We start from the raw sequence: 22141 nt of genomic DNA, 5'->3' as shown, positions 1-22141 counted from the left end.
GTGAGTTGGCTACCTGGAATTACATATAAGATCCATGTCAGATGTGACTAAAGGTTTTGTCTCTTATGTTAAGTTTGATTAACTAATTTTGGAGGGGATTTTTGGATTGCTATTTAAAACAATTATGAAGCCAGGTTCAGCCTATATAAGAACTAGTTCTGGGATCAATTAATGATGTCTGGCATAGGCATGCGGTCAAATAATAATACTTATAGATTATGTCAATAAATATAAGCATAGTGAACCAGCTCTGGAGCCTACAGTCTCTGACAGTGCTCACCATATGCCTATTAAAGACAAAATTTTGTTCCCTTCTATGTCAAAAGAGTTTTTAGAAATTACCTGCACACCTAATCCTTATTTTTTTTTTACTCATAGGCTTTTGAAGATATATATATTGATCAGAGAAAGACAATTAAAATTTTATTAGAATATGCTGACATGATCTTTACTTACATCTTCATTCTGGAAATGCTTCTAAAATGGATGGCATATGGTTTTAAGGCCTATTTCTCTAATGGCTGGTACAGGCTGGACTTCGTGGTTGTTATTGTACGTATTGTAAAGAAAATGTAAAAGGCTATTTGATTTACTTTTCCTTCCTCACTCTTACTCTTTCACTTCCTGTCAATTTATTATATCTTTCCTTTCCCTCTCTCTCTACATTGTTGGTACATGACACCTTTCTTAGTTTGTAATATTTAACATCTATCATTTTCTTCTCATTCCAAAATTTTAGAAGTTCAACACTTTATTCCTGGGTTATTATAATAATTACCTTGAATTTACTGTTAACCATGTAAGTTTGTTGCACAGTATCTTGATGATATCAGCACCCTAAAATCTTTAAGTTCTTCTGTTGGCTTAATTCTTAATCATATATCACAATTAGACTACTTATGATGTTCACAAGTGCGGGGCTGATCCAAACTCCCCAAATTTCTCACTTAGATCTCTACAATATATTCCAAAGTGGTATCCCTGCTTCTGCCCTGCATACCTTCATTCTGTTTTCCACATAGCAACCATAGTAACTGTTGTGAAATGGAAGTCAGCTCATGTCACTTCTCTTGAAACCTTATGATAAACACCCATCTCATTCAGGGTAAAATCAACAATCTTTGCAATCAATGCTCTACAAGTATCTGTGTAATCCAAACATATTCCCTGCTACGCTGCCTTTCCCCTGTCCAGGTCTATTTACTGATCCACCAGCACTAGCCCTCATGGAGCACTTCAAATATGCCAAGATTATTTTCATCTTAGTGCCTGTGCACTTATTTTTCCTTCCAGCTGGAACCTTGGCTGGCATTGATGCCTTAACCAAAATGAAACCTTTGAAGGTCTTTTCTTACAACACTATTTAAACTGCAACCACTCCAATACTCCCTTTCTCTTTGTCTGCTTTCTTCATCTCCATACCCCTTATTAATATTGTACCATTTGTTCATTTATTTTGTTTATTGTCTGTTTTCTCCCACTAAGGTATAAGTTCCATTAGGGTAGAATTTTTTCTTGGTTTTCTTCCCTCCTTTAAGTCCTGTGCCTAGAACAATTTCTGTCATATTAGAAGGTTCTCAATATTTTTGTTGAATGAATGAATGGCTCTCTATTCTATAAACAATGATAGAAGCTCCCCAATCTACAGTTAATGATTTAAAATAGCTGACCTCTCTTTTCTAAGTTCGCTCTTTCAAATTAGCCTTCTGCTCTAGCCAAATCATACTATGCCTGCAACTCTCCTTCCTGTTTCCTAGTCATTGTTCTGTGTTCAGATTCCTTCATGCTTATGAAAATAATACCCAAACTTCAAAGCCTACTTCAAGGCTGTCTCTTTAGTAAAGGGTAAAAAGAAGAAATTTTTCATAATGTTGACTTGAAAATGTAGAAAAACCTGAAGAGATAATAAAAGTTAATCTTAGCTTTACCACCTTAGTATTTGTGCACATTTATTAACCTTTAATGTATTCACTTTTAAAGATTACCTTAGTATCTGGTTATACTTTTTTGTAATGTGTGTACTTTTGACTTAACAATATTCATATCTTCCTTGATACCTATCCTCTGAAAGCCTATCATGTATATTGTCTTAACCATATTTGTATATGAATGCACTTGTAAATATATTTCTTATTTTGTTTTAACGAATATACTGCATATGATTACTGTATTACAAGTAATTATGAAACTGATTCTTAATCTAATTTCAAACAAAAAAGATATGTCATTGATCATAAAGAGTATAAAATATACAACTTTTATTTATCTCACTAAAATATGTTCCTTATTACCAGAAAATAGTTTAGTTTTATCTTTTTAAAGTGATTTTAACACTAAACAATTTTCTTATAACTTTCTGTAAGTGATTATTAATGTATTTTGAGATATATGTAACAATCACAAATTTACTGGTAAGCTTTTATTGTATATATCTGTTGTAATAAATGCAAAGTTTATTTTACATGTTATTTTGATTAATATGGAACCCTATTCACTCTTTTTTTAAAAAAAATATATAGGTGTTTTGTCTTAGCTTGATAGGCAAAACTCGGGAAGAACTAAAACCACTTATTTCCATGAAATTCCTTCGGCCCCTCAGAGTTCTATCTCAGTTTGAAAGAATGAAGGTAAGAGATAAGTTTCTAAGCTAATGTACAGATTCTTATTGGAATTACTAAATTTGCACAAATTGGGAAGCTTTGTTTTCTTCTCATTTGTACCTTTAACAGTATTAATACAACAAAAACTTTATGTTTCATTGTTTGGAAATAGAGAGGAATAGGTACGTTTATTAAGATTCTAGGTTCTTATTCCTCATAAAGTATAAAAACCAATATAGACAAGTAAAAGAAACTAGTATTTGAGAGAGAAAATATAGTTTTAAAAATATATTTCTACCCCATATACATATGCATATTACTGAAATTGTCTCCATTTTAAAAATACAATTGTCAGAAAATGAAACTTGGATCAGTTAACAAACTTTAAAATTATACAAACATTGTATACCCTAAGTGGTTACTCACTGAATGAAAGAAAAGTTTGAATTTTAAGATAAATTTACTTTTTTAATGTCACAATCACAAGCCATGATTTCTTACCTGTCCTGTCTTCATCACTCACATGTTAAAACCTCTTCTGAACAATGTAAAGAAAATTAATAGATTGAATATTATATAATGGCCAGTGTCTGAACAATGTAAAGAAAATAGATCGAATATTATAAAATGGCCGGTGTTCAATCTTTTGTACCTGAAATGGAAATCCCATAATAGAAAAAAATGGAGTCTATGACCACTACAAGTAATATAAGTATGTAGCTATACAGGGACACATTGTATACAGAAATGGGAGAACACGTTCAAATGTACCTTTCATTTTATAATACATTTATGTGTTTTTGCATTTTTATTTGCATAGATTTTTTTCATATCAGTCTGCCACTTTAATTACTACCTAATATCACATATTCATTGCTATGGTAGACTCTAGTGAGAAAATTATTAATGTTTAACCTTCATCTTTATCCCTATAGTTTATGTATTATGTGTTACATTTAAACTGTTATTAATTAAGAAACCTTAACACTTAAACTCTTTCCACTTGGTGAAAAGTGGATGTTTATTTTTCTCTCAAAATTTGCGTGGTTATTATAAATGCAAACAGAAATATAAATAATTTAAAATATGTATTTTATTTAAAAAGTAATTTCAGAAATTTTAATAAGTTCACTTTTATATGATTGTGTAAAGTACTTAAGTACATTAATTATATTTGTATATATATACTTGGTCCATGATTCATGATAATATTCTTGTAATTCATACAAATGTGTCATTGACTCATTATAATAGTACTTAGGCATTATCTATCTGTTTCTTAAATACATTTGATTTATTTCTGTTGGGAAATTAATATTTTCATTATTTAGTGAATACATAAAAATTCCAAATGTGGCAAAATTCCAATTATACACCTCAGAAACAAAAAATCTAAAATAGTAATTGTAACATATAATAAGAAACAGACTTCATTAACCATATCATGAAGATCCACAAGGTGGTGATATTGCCCAGTGCTTTTAAACCAAAATAAGGTGGAAAATAAGCTGAAAATAAGGTGGTTGAATGGTTCTATAAGATTGAAGTTAAAATGACAGAACAGCCTAGGCACGGTGGCTTACACCTGTAATCCTAGCAATTTGGGAGACCGAGGCGAGCAGATTGCTTGAGCTCAGGAGTTTGAGACCAGCCCGGGTAACACAGTGAGACCCTGTCTCTACAAAAAATACAAAAATTAGCCAGGTGTGGTGTGTGCACCTGTAGTCCCAGCTGCTTGAGATGCTGAGGTAAGATGAGGTAAGAGGATCACCTGAGCCTGGGAGGTCGAGCCTGCAGTGAGCCGAGATTGCTCCACTGCACTCCAGACTGGGTGACAGAGTGAGACTGTCTCAAATAAAAAAAAATAAATAAATAAAAATAAAAATAAAAATAAAAAAAGACAACCACATTTCCAGTATAAATACAGTTTAGTGATAGGAAAACATTATAGAATATTCTAACACATAAACTACAGAGGGCCTGTTTACTCAAAATACACATGCGTGCGCGCACACACACACACACACACACACACACACACCCCTAAGTAAATATGTAACTAAAATAAACTCCTTTTTATTTTCAAAAAATGGGATAATACCAGTTCTTTTTCCTAATAAGTGTAGACATATAGGGAGGAAAAAAAAGTAACAAAATCAGCAAGTTGTCTGCCCCAATTTAGAGAAAAGCAGGAAGAGATTTGCCAGGGAAACTGACTGTCAGAAATTAGGTCCTGTACCATTTAATGCTGTACATTCATTAGAATGGCAATGAGACAATAGCTGTGGACAATTCAAGGTCAGGAAAACAGTAGCCATGCTTAGGTCAAAGTCAGGTCCAGACCTGAAGCCTCATCTCAACCTCTGGAAGTTCTGTAAATTATCACTGAAGATATATCATTGAGTATATTAGGAAGCTACATGCTTACAAAATTAATGATTTATGTATTTAATAAGTTTAAGGTCTTAGGTGCTGTCTACTTTTCAAATATATGTGTCAACTACATCCACTCTTTTTATTCTTTATATGTGGATTTTCTAAAAGACATGGCATTTTTCTTCTACAGAACCATTAATGGACCTTTCAAATTTAAAAGTATTAACAAAAGATCTGTGATCTAGTTTTAGAAATAAAAGTGTTGCTGAAATCATAGTTAAAAGCCTAAATATTAATTCAAAGATAGACAACTATGGAACATAAGCAAGAATATGCAGGCAAAAGGATTAGTGTCTAGTAATGGCTGAAGGAAGGAAAGGTTAGAATGGTAGAAAACACAATCAATGGTGCCTTAGGAAGAAAGTGAAAGAAGGTAAGGAGAGGGAAATCAAAAGTATAAAATTAAAAGAGGCCAGGCACAGTGGTTCACACCTGTAATCCCATCACTTTGGGAGGCTGAGGTGGGTGGATCACCTGAGGTCAGGAGTTCAAGACCAACCTGACCAACATGGTGAAACCCCGTCTCTACTAAAAAAAAAAAAAAAAAAAAAAAAAAAAAAAATTAACCTGGAAGGGTGGCGTGTGCCCTGTAATGTCAGCTACTCTGGAGGCTGAGGCAGGAGAATCGCTTGAACCCGAGAGGCAGAGATTGCAGTGAGCCAAGATCGGGCCATTGCACACAAGAGCAAAACTTGGTCTCAAAAAAAAATAATAAAATAAATAAAATAAATTAAAAAGCTAAGAGAAAAATAAGTAGTGGAAATAGTAAAACTGTTATATTATTATATTAGATATAGCAACTGATTTGCATTTGCCATAGCAGCTTCAGTGGAGTAATAAGAATACAATTCCGGTTTGAATTTTAAAGAGTGAAGTCAGTTGAGGAAATAATGACAGTGATTATAGATTATTGCTGGTATTCAAGTTTAGGTGGTGGATTCATCTCCCAAGCTTCCTATTCTGGAGTGTCTCACCAGTGACACCAAGTGGTTCAGTGAGGACTGCATCTTTGTGAAGTACAGCAACCCATTTAATTTCCTGAAGCAATCTCCCCTTGGCTTCATTGGCAGTACAATCTATTGGTCTTCTGATTCCCCTGACTACTCTTTCACATATTATATTTCACTTAAAATATATTTTATATATATATATATAAAGATAATCTCATACATACACATGGGTTCAATTATCTTGAATGATCATTTCTGGCACGATACAGGAAATCAATAAGCATATATACATATATATATATATGTATAAAGCCAGCAAAATAATTATTTATTCTAGTATTTGTACTAATTAGCTCTGTTGCCATTTAATGATTTTTTAGTACAAACATTTTAAGAATATCTAGATTTGAATGTATTTTCTTTTTTTGGGGGGGTGATGGAGTCTGGCTCTGTAGCCCAGGCTGGAATTCAGTGGCACTATCTCTGCTCACTGCAAGCTCTGCCACCTGGCTTCAAGCGATTCTCCTGCCTCAGCCTCCCGAGTAGCTGGGACTACAGGTGCCCGCCACCACACCTGGCTAATTTTTTGTATTTTTAGTAGAGAAGAGGTTTCACCATGTTAGCCAGGATGGTCTCGATCTCCTGACCTGGTAATCCACCCGCCTCAGCCTCCCAAAGTGCTGGGATTACAGGCGTGAGCCTCCACGCCCAGCCCGATTTGAATGTATTTTCTAAAGAAAAACTGAATTGCTATTTAGGTTACTCCAGTACCAGCATGTGGGCTGTTAAATCTTTAGATATGGCCTTTTAAGTTTTTTTAAAAAATATGTCATTATATCAATTAGTATTTCTCAAACTGATCAAAAACTAAAAGTTTCAGATTTCCTATCTAAAGTTTACATTTTTTATATATACCAGGTGGTTGTGAGAGCTTTGATCAAAACAACCTTACCCACTTTGAATGTGTTTCTTGTCTGCCTGATGATCTGGCTGATTTTTAGTATCATGGGAGTAGACTTATTTGCTGGCAGATTCTATGAATGCATTGACCCAACAAGTGGAGAAAGGTTTCCTTCATCTGAAATCATGAATAGGAGTCAGTGTGAAAGCCTTCTGTTCAATGAATCCATGCCATGGGAAAATGCAAAAATGAACTTTGATAATGTTGGAAATGGTTTCCTTTCTCTGCTTCAAGTAGTAAGTACACTTTTGACTTTTCCTTATTAATTATATATGCATCCATATTGTAGGTTGAATGTAAAGGACAAAATGTGGGTGATTAATACATTTGGTTATAAAATATTTTAGCAATTAGTAGATAAATGTAATGGGACATACAACTATCGGGGGAACCCACCCCAAATATTTCAATGTAGGTTCTTTCTATTTTCTGTAAGTGTCGGCTGGCTGAGAAATAAAGAGAAAGAGTACAAAGAGAGAAATTTTACAGCTGGGCCGCTGGGGGTGACATCACATACTGGTAGGACCGTGATGCCCACCTGAGCCTTAAAACCAGCAAGTTTTTATTAAGGATTTCAAAAGGGGAGGGGATGTACGAACAGGGAGTAGGTCACATGCTTCAACGGGCAAAAAGCAGAACAAAGATCACATGCTTCTGAGGAAACAAGACAAGGGCAAAATCACAACTCCTAATAAGGGTCTATGTTCAGCGGTGCACATGTTGTCTTGATAAATATCTTAACAGAAAACAGGGTTCAAGAGCAGAGAACCTGTCTGACCAAAAATTTACCAGGATGGAGTTTCCCAATCTAGGAAGCCTGAGGGTACTGCAGGAGACAAGGGCGTACCTCAGTCCTTATCTGAACTGCATAGGACAGACATTCCCAGAGCGGCTGTTTATAGACCTCCCCTCCAGGAATGAATTCCTTTCCCAGAGTATTAATATCAATATTGCTTGCTAGGAAAAGAATTTAGCGATATTTTCACTACTTGCACATCCGTTTATAGGCTCTCTGCAAGAAGAAAAATATGGCTCTTTTTTCCCAACCCCGCAGGCAGTCAGACCTTATGGTTGTCTTCCCTTGTTCCCTAAAAATCGCTGTTATTCTTTTTTTTTTCAAGGTGCACTGATTTCATATTGTTCAAACACACGTTTTACAATCAATTTGTACAGTTAACACAATTACCACAGTGGTCCTGAGGTGATGTACATCCTCAGCTTATGAAGATAACAGGATTAAGAGATCAAAGTAAGACAGGCATAAGAAATTATAAAAGTATTAATTTGGGAACTGATAAATGTCCATATTAAAATGAAGTCTTCACAATTTATGTTCCTCTGCTGTGGCACCAGCTGGTCCCTCCATTTGGGGTCCCTGACTTCCCGCAACATACAACAGTAGGCTCATTTAAAGAGACAGGTGCAGTGGTTGACACCTGTAATCCCAGCACTTTGGGAGGCCGAGGTGGGCAGATCATGAAGTCAAGAGATCAAGACCATCCTAGCCAACAGGGTGAAACCCCATCTCTACTAAAAATACAAAAATTAGCTGAGCGTGGTGGCGCATACCTGTAGTCCCAGCTACTTGGGAGGCTGAGGCAGGAGAATTCCTTGAACCTGGGAGGTGGAGGTTGCAGGTAGCCGAGATCATGCCACTGCACTCCAGCCTGGTGACAAAGTGTGACACTCTCTCAAAAAAAAAAAAAAAAAGAGACAAAAGTTAAATACTGTCTCTGCCCCATTGGATGAAGGAAGTGGAGATGCAAGTAAATTTAACAGAGGAAATACAGATACTGGCCCAAACTATTTTTACCACCACTGATCAGGTTATAGGGTAATGTATTAGTCAGGGTTCCCTAGAGGGACAGAACTAATAGGTTATATATATCCTATTATATATTATATATTATCCTATAAAATAATATATACTATATACATTATATATCTTATATATTATATATATCCTATTATATATTATCCTATATAATAATATATATTATGTATCTTATATATCCTATATATTATATATATCCTATTATATATAATATATCCTACTATATATTATCCTATATAATAATATATATTCTATGTAATATATATTCTATATATATTTTGTGTGTGTGTGTGTGTGTATATATATATAGTGGCAGAGTTGAAGTAAGCTCGTGTATTATGTCTATTCCCACTGTGAACATATGGTGAGCTCACACAATGAATCCCAGGAAGCCAATTGATATTATAGCCCAGACCATGCCCATGTACCCAAATTGTTCTTTTTTTCCTGAATAATATGTTACGATGTGGGAGATTATTCCGAAGCCTGGTAAGATGAGGATATAGACTTTGGGGTGACCGAAAAATCAGAATAGGTGCTAATATAGGATAGGATATATATATATATATATATATATATATATATATCCTATTAGTTATATATATATATATATATATATATATATATATATATATATATATCTCTCTCCTATCAGTTCACTCCCTCTAGGGAACCCTGACTAATACATTACCCCATAACTTGATCAATGGTGGTAAAAATAGTTTGGGCCAGTATCTATATTTCCTCTGTTAAATTTACTTGCATCTCTACTTCCGATATAGGATATATATATATTTACGTATATATAGGATATATATATTTATGTATATATAGGATATATATAATTTACGTATATATAGGATATATATTTACGTATATATAGGATATATATATTTACGTATATATAGGATATATATATATTTACGTATATATAGGATATATACATATTTACGTATATATAGGATATATATTTACGTATATATAGGATATATATATTTACATATATAAGGTATATATATATTTACGTATATAAGGTATATATATATTTACGTATATAAGGTATATTATATTTACATATATATGGTATATATATATTTACGTATATATACATTTACGTATATATAAGGTATATATATATTTATGTATATATAAGGTATATATATATTTACATATATACACACGCACACACACACACATATATATATATAAAGGGGAGTTTATTAAGTATTAACTTACATGATCAGTGATCACAGGGTCCCACAATAGGCTGTCTGCAAGCTTGAGGAGCAAGGAGAGCCAGTCCGAGTCTCAAAACTGAAGAATTTGGAGTCCAATGTTTGAGGGCAGGAAGCATCTAGCACTGGAGAAAAATATAGGCTGGGAGGCTAGGCCAGTCTCGCCTTTTCATGTTTTCCTGCCTGCTTTATATTTGCTGGCAGCTGATTAGATTGTGTCCACCAGATTAAGGGTGGGTCTGTCTTCCCCAGCCCACTGACTCAAATGTTAATCTCCTTTGGCAACACCCTCACAGACACACCCAGGATCAATACTTTGCATCCTTCAATCCAATCAAATTGGCACTCAGTATTAACCATCACAGGTAATAATTCTTTGGTCCAACCCAAGTCACTACTTTTTTATCTCTTTAGCATTTTGAGACACTGCTACTCAGTGACTCAATATCTAGCAGATGTGAAGAGTTGAACAATTCCTCTCACGTCTCACAGAAAAGCACATGTATAGCAGCTACAAGTCACCATGACACATGGCTGCATGTATTTCTTTGCCATTTATATATCTGTTTCTCTATTTATCTTTTTCTAGTCATACTATCTTAAAATATTTTGTTATTAACTACAAATAAACTAAGTACTTGAAATAGTTGTTAACAGACAATATAATAATGAAAATGTTAAGGATCCCAATTACAGAGTATATGGAAGTGTGGCAAGCCTATGTCAAATGTTTCAGTGCACTAATAAGAGATTGAGATTTTACTTTTTATTTGCCAGGAAGCAAAAGTTTTAAATGAATGTCATTTTTACAGGCAACATTTAATGGATGGATCACTATTATGAATTCAGCAATTGATTCTGTTGCTGTAAGTATAATGTCATTTTAAAGCCATTGTTAAGATAGAAGGAAAGTCATTTTTGCAATTCGAGCACAGGGCACCAGTATTAATGAATAGAAGTCAAATGCAGTTCAGATTGGATATTTCATTGGCAATGAAATTCTTCCAGGGTTATTATATACAATGATTGAGGCCCCATAGGTCCATTTGAAAGATTACCAGACTTTGCAACAATGGTTAAATGAATGAAATGAACTTTAACATTCGTACAAAGCAATAATATCCTTTTGCCAAAGAGCAAAAACGAAAACAGTTTCTTAGGTAGCATTGTTGGGTTTTCTTGTCATAAATTGTTTTATAAAACTTGTTTTAAAAAGCCAATATCAGTAATTTCCTTATTTTAAACTTCTAGGTAAATATACAGCCTCATTTTGAAGTCAACATCTACATGTATTGTTACTTTATCAGCTTTATTATATTTGGAGTATTTCTCCCTCTGAGTATGCTGATTACTGTTATTATTGATAATTTCAACAAGCATAAAATAAAGATAAGTATAAATATTATTTGTTTATCCAATGTCTGAGAAAATCAGGCATATACATAAATATATAAATGCCCTGCTTCAAATAATTGGCTTTGGATTCAGCTTAATGTCATTTTTATTTGACATGTATCTTAAAAAGTCATGATTAATGTTTCTGCACATTGATGAACATTGCCTTCTAAATCCAAAATATGTACTACACAGTCAAGTTCAAAAGTTAAACATTACAAGTGTCTGTGTAAAAATTACAAGTGTTTTGAAAATAATGATATGCTGAAAAATAAATACTGTAAGTAAAATTTTCTATCTTCACAAATATGTGAAGAGTTCCAGAAAAAAACACTCTTTTACTCTCTGTTATATTTAAAGCCTTCACAGTCAGCCAGCATGGACATCTTTCAAAGTTAGAGTAGTTCCTTCTGCTAGAAGTAGAGAGAGTCATAAATCCTAACTGGGTGGCCTAAGTAGGAGTGCTTGAACCCGGTAAGACAGAGTTCAGAGACAGAATTGAATAACTACAGTTTCATGCCATTTCTAAAAAGTGACTTCCTTCAGGACCTCCACAAATGCAAAGGACTAAAAAGACATCTAAGTCAAGTTATTTTACACAGGCACCTAATCTCTTTTGGGAAGCCTTCCAAAAAAGTCAAAGTAAAGAATAGTTTAATTTTGAAATTTTATCTTCAGCCATGTAATCAAACTTTAGCCATGTGTAAAATCTGGTACAGTAGACCCTCCTTACCCAAGGGGACTGTGTTCCAAGACCTCCAGTGGATGCCTGAAACCGCAGGGTAGTACCTAACCTGATTGCTGTAAATCAGAACGTGTTTCTGTTCACATGAAGATGCCTTTTCCATGACTAGGACTTATCATGCACTGTGGCCATTTGCAGTTGGAAGTACAACAGCAAATCAAGCATACATTTATTTTTCATTCTTCACAATTTCATGGATGGAAGATTCATTCATACCATAGATTTAGCAGCCTCAGCATATTTTTTTTCTTTCCTTAAGTCAAGCACTTTCACCTTTTCTCTTAAAGGAAGCACTTTGCAGCTTCTTTTTGGCATATTCAAATGCCAGCATCACGTCTCTTGCATTTTGGGGGTTATTATTAATTAAAATAAGGATTACTTGAACACAATCGCTTGATAACAGAGATAGCTGCAAAGTGACTAATGTGTGGGTGGCATAGACTGAGTGAATGTGCTGGACAAAGGGATGATTCACATCCCAGTCTCCACAGAGCAGGATGACACAAGATTTCATCACACAACTCAGACCCACATGAAATTCAAAATGTATTAACTATTTATTTTTAGGATTTTTCATGTAATAATTTCCAACTGTGGTTGACCATGGCTAACTGATACTGTGGAAAGTGAGACTTCAGATAAGGGGGGACTACTGTATATCACTCTTGAGTCTCCACCAATGAAATAGGAGTGGAGAGCCGAGTGATCAAATGCGATTTTGATTGGATGCTTCAGCTTTCTATGAATATCAACCCTGTAGGATAACATACTAGGATTTGCTTCTAGGCTTCGAACTGGTGTCTGCAGTCAATTTAAGTGACCAGGTCCTGATTTAGAGCAGTAACAATTCCTAATTCCTAGGACATGACATTATTCACTTCACATATATTACATAAGATACTGAAATTAGCACTAGAAACACAAAAATCAATAAGCCCTCAAACATGCTATGAAGAAGCAAGCGCAAGGTACTTTCGGAATAGTAGTAAAAAAAAAATCTTCTGATAGTATTCGAAAAATAAAGCAATATATAGTCATATAAAAATGATCACATATGATCATTTCTGTTTATTTCTGCTTATTAAAAGATACAAATTAACTTTTCCTTTAGCTATTGAGCTCAACCTTTCTTAGTAAATATTTCCAGATATCCCCTGCTGTTTCTCCTTTGTCCTCTTTTACAACCCTATGTGAAAAAAGACTTGACACTCCCCTAAGAGGGCACACTTAGAGATTACTGAATTTCTGTCACTATCGGCATGTATTCTGTATGTGCTTTTTATGGATTTTTGGGCAGAAAGTCAGACATGTTCAAACATGATCATGATTTCATTCACTGCAGTTAAGCCTTTTTTTAGAAGATTAAATCAATAATTGCCAAGTCTTTAAAATGCCTATTAACATAAGGGAAAATTTGGATTAAGTGTGATTTTAATATATTTTTCTTTCCTTTCTTTACCTGGGAGGCTCAAATATCTTTATAACGGTTAAACAGAGAAAACAGTACCGCAGGCTGAAGAAGCTAATGTATGAGGATTCTCAAAGACCAGTACCTCGCCCATTAGTAAGAAAATGTCTAGATTTTTTGAAACTTCAATGGAGGTGTTCTTTATATATTCTCTTTTAAAGCCTTAACAAATGCTTTTGACAAAATTTTTGTGTCCCCTTGACAAAGCTTTTTATGGTCATTTTGTTTGTTTTGACTATATGTTATAGTTACAGTTTGGCAAAAATTTAGGTTCACACTTATTCTCATTTATTTTGGGAAGAAAGTTGTAGCGTATAAAAGACCATATATATGTATACATATCCTATTAATAAGACTATTACACCTGTTGATTTTACCCACAGAACAAGCTCCAAGGATTCATTTTTGACGTGGTAACAAGCCAAGTTTTTAATGTCATTGTTATGGTTCTTATATGTTTCCAAGCAATAGCCATGATGATAGACACTGATGTTCAGAGTCTACAAATGTCCATTGCTCTCTACTGGATTAACTCAATTTTTGTTATGCTATATACTATGGAATGTATACTGAAGCTCATCGCTTTCCGTTGTTTTTATTTCACCATTGCGTGGAACATTTTTGATTTTATGGTGGTTATTTTCTCCATCACAGGTAAGATTTTGTTTAGTCAAATTTTTACTGATAATAATATTAATTCAAGTAAGCTCTTACAGTAAATATCTCATTAAATATAGTCTCCTAATAAGCAAAACAGGTAGAGATCTTTTTTTATTTTCAACAGGAATGCTTCACATTTGTATTCATATGTGTACCATCCATGCCTAATAGAGATAAGATGTTCAAAAATATTTCTAATAACATAAACTTTGCATATAAGCCACCAGTTGAATGTTTAGTCACCCCTTCATTCTATAATATACATTAATTTTCTAGATGACACTAGAAAGATCTTTATGTCTTAGAATGATGTATTCTTTTAAGTTCACTATTATTTCCTTCCCTATTATTTCCTTCCCTCTAACCTCTAAAACTATTTACAACTTATACAACATTAGAGTTTCAGGCTTTAACAAATTTGTTGCTTGTTTTCTCTTACTTTGGAGATCTCTCTCTTATTTAATAAATACACTTGATAATTCTCTTTGTGAATAAAGAGTTTGTTATATGCAAAAAATTCAGTAGTAAACAACATAAGTATAATTTCTGTGTACACATAACTTAGAGTCTATTAAAGGATATAGATAATTAAACGGTACATTTTAATATGTGCTATTAAGGTTATGATAGGGAAGTCACAGGGTGCTGCAGCAGCACAGCAGAAGGAGGTCACCTAATCAGTAAGTAGAGGTCAGAGAAAACTTTATGGAAGACGTGAAATCTAATTAGAGACTTTTCAGATAAGGAGATAGCCAAGCAAAGAATTTAGTGTCAAAGAGTTTCAGACAGAGAGAAGTTTGTCTGTTTCCCCATAACACACATATTAGGATGTAAGTTCCATGAGAGTAGGAACAATATTTAAGTTTACTGCATCAAACACTATTCTATATATTGAGTAGTAGAAAATAAAGACAAACTGTTTGCCCAGATGTGCTTCCAAATATTCACTCATTCAGTTGATAGTGGAAACAATGCAACTAACTACTGAGAAAAACTGTAAGAAGCTTCAGAAAAGAAGAAGCTATCAGAAAAACTGATAGAAAAGTACATGAAGACAAGAGGGAGCTGATAGGAAGAAGTCAGAGGAATGATGGAATTAGAGTCCTATGAGACTGAAGGGGACTTCATCAGAGAACTGGAAGGAAAAGCAATTGCAGTCAGAGAGAAAGCAGTTTGAATTTGAAGTTTCAGAAGGCAAGATATCTTGGGTCCAGAATGTGATTATAAATGTGGATTTGTAAAATGATGGAAAAGAGTGTAATAACTTGAGAAGACCAAAGACAGAAACTGGCTTTTAAATGGATTGTTGATGGTAGATGCTAAGGTGAAATGAGAGACAGTGAGTCAATTACTGAAGTCTTCAATGAATATGAATGAAGAATGAGTAGGCTATAGAGCCAAGGAATGGTCGGAAATGATATAGCTGAATGGCATGATCCACAAAATGTCAAAAATCTCTTTTATTTTTTTCTTTATAAAAATAATAGGAAGGAAAAGTGACCAGAAATCACATCGGAAAGAAAGAAAGATACATATTTTTTCTTTCTAACCTGAGGAAAGTGGAGTGGGGATGAATGAGCTCTCTGTATTTGAGAGGGTTGCAAGGGAAATAGAGTCTTCAAGATAGAGCCATATTTAGCCATCATCCTCTGCAAACTAAAACAGGAACAGAAATCCAAACACCACATATTTTCACTTATAAGTGGGAGTTGAACGCATGGACACAGAGAGGGGAACAACACACACCAGGGCTTGTTGGAGGGTGGGGCGTGAGGGGAAGGAACTTAGAGGACTGGTGGATAGGTGCAGCAAACCACCATGGCACATGTATACCTATGTAACAAACCTGCATGTTCTGCACATGTATCCTGGTGGGTTTTTTTAGAAGAAATAAAGAAAAACAAAAATTAAAAAAAGAACTTCCCCCCCCAAAAAAGAGATTGGGTTAAAAAAAAATAGTGATGAGAATGTAGAGGAATTTATTCACAATTTAGTGATACTTCCTGCATAATGAAAAAGTTTGGAAGGTTGAAGGGAAATGAGAATTTGGGTCAGAGTAGAAGATTCACTAAAGCACTATAGAGATAGGGTATTGATAGGATAGAACATCAGAGAGAAATATCATCTTAGGCAGAGACCAAGTTTAACAAAAATGTGAGACATGATTCCTCCAGATTCAACAAACCTACCATACCACTTAGAAGCCTCGTGGGATTCCTTCTTCCACTACCTTCTCAATTCAAAATAAACTACATTCTCTCTAATACTTCCAGAGAACATCTCCTAAACCTTTAATGAATTATAATTTTACCTTGTTTTATAGTCCTTGTGTTAATCACTGCCATACTTCCTTCATCTAACTACCACAGCTACAAAAAAGTTCTAAACAAAGACTTATTTATTCAATTTAAATTTAAAGTTCCTGGAGCCCCAGTACTATTTATGAAATAAATTAAATTATAATCTATGAATCACTGAATGCCAGACATTTCTGTGATTATATTTATCAATTAAGTCTTTCTGCCTTATCATTATTTTAAATGTCTATCACTAGTTTCTGAATTATAAGGTTCCTGAAGACAGGAATCATGTCATTCATCTTTGCATATTGGTGTGATATATTTATTGGGCATTCAATAAAGGTTGCATGGAACTAAATTTCATGATCCAATAGCAATAAAAAATTATGACTATTGTCCTACATTATAGAATCAGGTCATCTGTAATTCCAGAACTACTTGATCTGTAATACTCTTAGATGATGTTACAGAAAAATAATCTACCAAATTTAGCTAGATACCCTGAGCATTGATAAAATTGGTGTTTGGCTGACCCAAACTTTCAACATGCTAACTGTTAAATGAGAATGATTAGTAAAATGGAAGGGATCAATAAAGGATTAATAAAACATAGGGAAAAACAATTAAGTGTAAAATAATTTATAGTCCTCAAAATACAATTGTGTTTGAATAATTGTATAGCCTGCTTTATCTTTTCCCACCCCCAGGACTATGTCTGCCTATGACAGTAGGAGCCTACCTTGTGCCTCCTTCATTTGTGCAACTGATACTTCTCTCACGGATCATTCACATGCTGCGTCTTGGAAAAGGACCAAAGGTGTTTCATAATCTGATGCTTCCTTTGATGCTGTCCCTCCCAGCATTATTGAACATCATTCTTCTCATCTTCCTGGTCATGTTCATCTATGCCATATTTGGAATGTACAATTTTGCCTATGTTAAAAAAGAAGCTGGAATTAATGATGTGTCTAATTTTGAAACCTTTGGCAGCAGCATGCTCTGTCTTTTTCAAGTTGCAATATTTGCTGGTTGGGATGGGATGCTTGATGCCATTTTCAACAGTAAATGGTCTGACTGTGATCCTGATAAAATTAACCCTGGGACTCAAGTTAGAGGAGATTGTGGGAACCCCTCTGTTGGGATTTTTTATTTTGTCAGTTATATCCTTATATCATGGCTGATCATTGTAAATATGTATATTGTTGTTGTCATGGAGTTTTTAAATATTGCTTCTAAGAAGAAAAACAAGACCTTGAGTGAAGATGATTTTAGGAAATTCTTTCAGGTATGGAAAAGGTTTGATCCTGATAGGACCCAGTACATAGACTCTAGCAAGCTTTCAGATTTTGCAGCTGCTCTTGAACCTCCTCTTTTCATGGCAAAACCAAACAAGGGCCAGCTCATTGCTTTGGACCTCCCCATGGCTGTTGGGGACAGAATTCATTGCCTCGATATCTTACTTGCTTTTACAAAAAGAGTTATGGGTCAAGATGTGAGGATGGAGAAAGTTCTTTCAGAAATAGAATCAGGGTTTTTGTTAGCCAACCCTTTTAAGATCACATGTGAGCCAATTACGACTACTTTGAAACGAAAACAAGAGGCAGTTTCAGCAACCATCATTCAACGTGCTTATAAAAATTACCGCTTGAGGCGAAATGACAAAAACACATCAGATACTCATATGATAGATGGTGATAGAGATGTTCACGCTGCTAAAGAAGGTGCCTATTTTGACAAAGCTAAGGAAAAGTCACCTATTCAAAGCCAGATCTAATCCCACTTACCACCTCTTAGCATATTTCTTCACATATCTGAAAAACGTTGAAAGCCTGAGCCAGGAATAAAAGAAAAGTAGAGATAATAATCAATTCTTTACAACCGATGGTAATTAAGCTTGTATTCGCAAGACTTCATGCCAAATTCACTTTTTAGCATTATATCTAACAAATCAAGAGAATCCTTAATATTGCTGCAGTGAGTTTAAAGCGGGTTAAAGTGGCCATTTGACAATCTCATGTTTGTTTTCTCTACATAGCTTACATGATGTGTGCCTTCTAGGGAATGAAGGGAAGGGGTCATAGAGATCAGCAGCAGCAGGCGCTTTCTTTTATATTTTATGTATAATTTAATGGGCTTCAAGTCACCACTATTAACGCTTACAAATAAGCAAATACATTCCTGATGTGGGATGGTGAAATGCTACCGGCCATTAAATCATAAACTTGCCTAGACAAATGCCAATTGGAAGAAGGGAGAGAGCAGTTCTTTAGAAAGTGCCTTTGAGATCAACCTCAGAGATTCTTGGGCTGATTAAAACTGCATTTGAAAAAGATTTGTTGAAGCTCTGTGCTTATTTGTGCATGTTCTTGTTTTCTTTTCATTTGGAACTGGGAATGAATAGGATATCATTGTGCTCAAGATCCTGGTTTCTCATCTCTGGCTAGTTCCACCTAAGCTCTGGCTCTTGAGCAGGACAGATTCATAAAACAAGAAGCCTAAAGGAGAGTTACAGCTTAATTTTTTTGCATTTTCTTCTCATTTACACCTATTTTTTAAAAAAGTATACATTTACTAAAATGATGTAATAGATAATATGTTAATAGACTCAAGCTTTACCTTATTATGAAATTGATGTATTTTTACCAGTTATTTCTAATGTAACATTGAATATATAAGATCTGACAAATGTATGTTTAAATATGAATTAGAAGAGTTGAGAGCTACCATTATGTACGGGGATTCTCATAGTGTCTTGACCGACCCTTAATTGGAAAGTTGTGGCAATTTTAAAGTACTTTTTACTGTACGTTATAATTCTTTATAACTTAGAGAAAGACAATGGCCACTCAAACTATGAGAACTATGAATTAGGAGATAAAAGTTTAAATTTGTTGTTGTTTTATAACAGTATGTACAAGTGAGTTTTCCCTTATATGTTTACGTTTTCAAGTTTTTTAATCTCATCATATAAATCAATACTCTATAAAATGTTTTATATTCAAAGAACTGTAAAATTCTAAACATTAGTTTTCACTATTGAAATTATTTTTTAAAGATAGGCATAAATAGTTGTCCTTTGACTTATTCATACAAATATAGTAATTTACTTCCATGTAGTTTGAGATTCTGAGAGTTATTCCAACTGTATGAAGATTGATTTCAATGTGCCTGCTAAGTCCTAAAAGATTCACAAAGAAAATTTATATATTATTGATTTAAATGTAATCTTTTAAATATGTTGTATAACAGTCAATATAATTTATGTATCAGTAATTGTATTTTATTCTGTATGCATGATCTCAAGCCTTAACTATTATAATCTTTTTCTGCCCCTCAGAAATTGAATAACCTAACCAAGATGCCTTTAGGGGATGCCCTAAGTAAATGTAATTTCAGGGTTTTCTTTCTTTTTTTTTTTTTTTCTAAGTGTTCCTTCCCTTTCTCCTCCTGCTCTCCATCATGTTATGGGGACCAGTGAGGAACCAGTGTTAACTTGGTGACAGTGTGACAGCTGGTGCTTTATCTAAGCTTGTCCATTTTCTATTTCTTGGGAATGCTTTATTGTGGAAACTGCTTCAGATACTTAAACTTGCTTGAATCATAACTTGCTTCTTTAAATTGCATAAAGACAACAAACTGATTTTAGTTTGAAAAGTATATCTTTTACTTGTAAACCTTGTTTGCCAGGTACCTTCCAAAACCTGTGTAAAGAGTTATTTTTCACAAAGTCTTAACAATATATGTTACTTTTTAGATACTATAGAAAATAATAAATATAACTTGTAAACCACATTAAGGTATGTTTGTTTTTAATGTGATAAATCATCTTGGCAACTTTGTGTAGTATACTTTTTTAAAAAAAGCTTTACATTAAAGTTTGTTAATCCAGGCTTAAAACTGGAAACAGTTGTGCTTTCTTTAGATCACATAATTTTGTAAACTACATTTTAGTAAGCTTACCAGAGGCCCCTACACATTAAGAAGATGTAAAAAGATCACTCTTCTTATCAAAATTATAACAATAATTTTACTAGATATATTTTTGTATTATTAGAATTTGCTTTCTGGAAGATAATACTGAAATTAAATTTATTGGTACTCTACTATTTATCAATTTCTGCATCTTCAAAAATTTTATTGTGCTTCATTAATAAATATAATACACTTGAAATTGTTTTAAAGATAATGGTAACAGCTACCATTTATTGAGCACACTCCTATGCCCAGCCTTATCCTATGTATTTATCATGCATGAAGAAGTGATCACTCTCAGTTCATGAGTGAAAAAAGTTAGGTTTAGAAAGGTTATGAAGTTTTTATATTGCAGAGATCTTATAAGTAAAAAGGCCAGAACTCTAAACCAGATCCAGTTACAGAGCCTTAATGTGTTTTCTCTCACACTCACTCTCTCGCTCTCCATCTCCCTCTGTCCCACTTTCCCCATTTGGTGGAGTAAATTTTAAAAGTAGAGACATTCCCTGGAAAAAGGGAAGTCATAAGGGATAAAATTATAGAAGTTGAAAAATTCAACATTTTGTGAATGCTGAATACTAAAGGTAAACTCAGATCCTTCAGATAAAGATATATCTGAGACCGAAGAGCTTACTGACTACTGGGGGGAAACGTAACTATGCAGCTGGTTATAATATGTGATAATTTTTATACTATGAGTGTACATTGTAATACACATATAGGCAGGAATGATGGGTTCTGTGTTGGATATCAGAGGTGAAGTGAGTAAAGTGGGCCCCTGCATAAAAAGGAGGACTTTGTCAATTAAAGAAGGCAATTTTATTAAATACAGAGGCACTTGTAAGAAGAGTACACCACAGAGATGAGACCTAGGCATCCAGCTTATAGTTCTTCAGCCTGGAGGATAAAGAGATATGAACCAAGGAGACGATGAAATCCCTATTGCAGAGATTAGCTAGAAAATCTGAGCAGAATTACTCTGGACACCTCAAATCCCTTCTCAGACATGTTTTATTTTTCCCTTTGGTTTTTGAACTTTCTCTTCTGTTGTCTGTTCCTTTCCATAAATTCTGGGTCTGCATTCTTAGCTCTAATGGTCAATAAAGAACTCCAATGAATGAGTCTTCACAAGTGGAAATTTTCGTCTTTATGTTCGGTAAACTAAAACTTTCAGGCTTACACACTTAATCATCTCCTCCTCTGTATGGAAACCTCTGTCTTCAATTACTTTTAATCACACACTGACTCAAATAATTCTATCTCAACTCCAGCCCTAGGTTCTACTCACTATCCAGGTGGCATAACCCTATACTCCTGGATTCTAGTCTAGGCTCTTTGAAAGTCTACACCTTCAAATGCTCCATAAGTTCTCAGTCCACATTTATACACAATTTTATCAGCATTTTTCCTTATTTTCTCTCTCCATTTTGTCCTTTTATAAAAATCTGTTGAGCACTTCCTAGGTATTAGGCACAACAATTTAGAGATAAATAGGATTGCTCTTATCCTTAAAAAGTCATTTCTTAGTGTGACAAGTAAAACACCATGTTGGAACTATTTGTTAACTCCCTTCCAATAATGCAGA

The 22141-nt window shown here is 34.0% G+C and overlaps 1 protein-coding gene across 1 annotated transcript in view; it reads left to right on the top strand.

Annotated features, from left to right (window-relative positions):
• Positions 1-20370, top strand: part of SCN7A (sodium voltage-gated channel alpha subunit 7) — a 91498-nt gene extending 71128 nt beyond the window's left edge. Inside the window, exons 18-25 of the mRNA XM_063712846.1 lie at positions 379-552; positions 2520-2627; positions 6905-7183; positions 10829-10882; positions 11268-11405; positions 13616-13720; positions 14008-14278; positions 17292-20370. Of these exons, the coding sequence (XP_063568916.1) occupies positions 379-552; positions 2520-2627; positions 6905-7183; positions 10829-10882; positions 11268-11405; positions 13616-13720; positions 14008-14278; positions 17292-18358 (2196 nt within the window). The 3' untranslated portion in view covers positions 18359-20370. The remainder of the gene's footprint in view (positions 1-378; positions 553-2519; positions 2628-6904; positions 7184-10828; positions 10883-11267; positions 11406-13615; positions 13721-14007; positions 14279-17291) is intronic.
• Positions 20371-22141: the final 1771 nt, after the last annotated feature.

The sequence above is a fragment of the Pongo abelii genome, chromosome 11, assembly GCF_028885655.2.
Source record: "Pongo abelii isolate AG06213 chromosome 11, NHGRI_mPonAbe1-v2.0_pri, whole genome shotgun sequence".
Lineage (NCBI taxonomy): Eukaryota > Metazoa > Chordata > Mammalia > Primates > Hominidae > Pongo > Pongo abelii.
The sequence above is the reverse complement of the archived record's forward strand: the minus strand, read 5'-3'. Positions and strand labels throughout refer to the sequence as shown.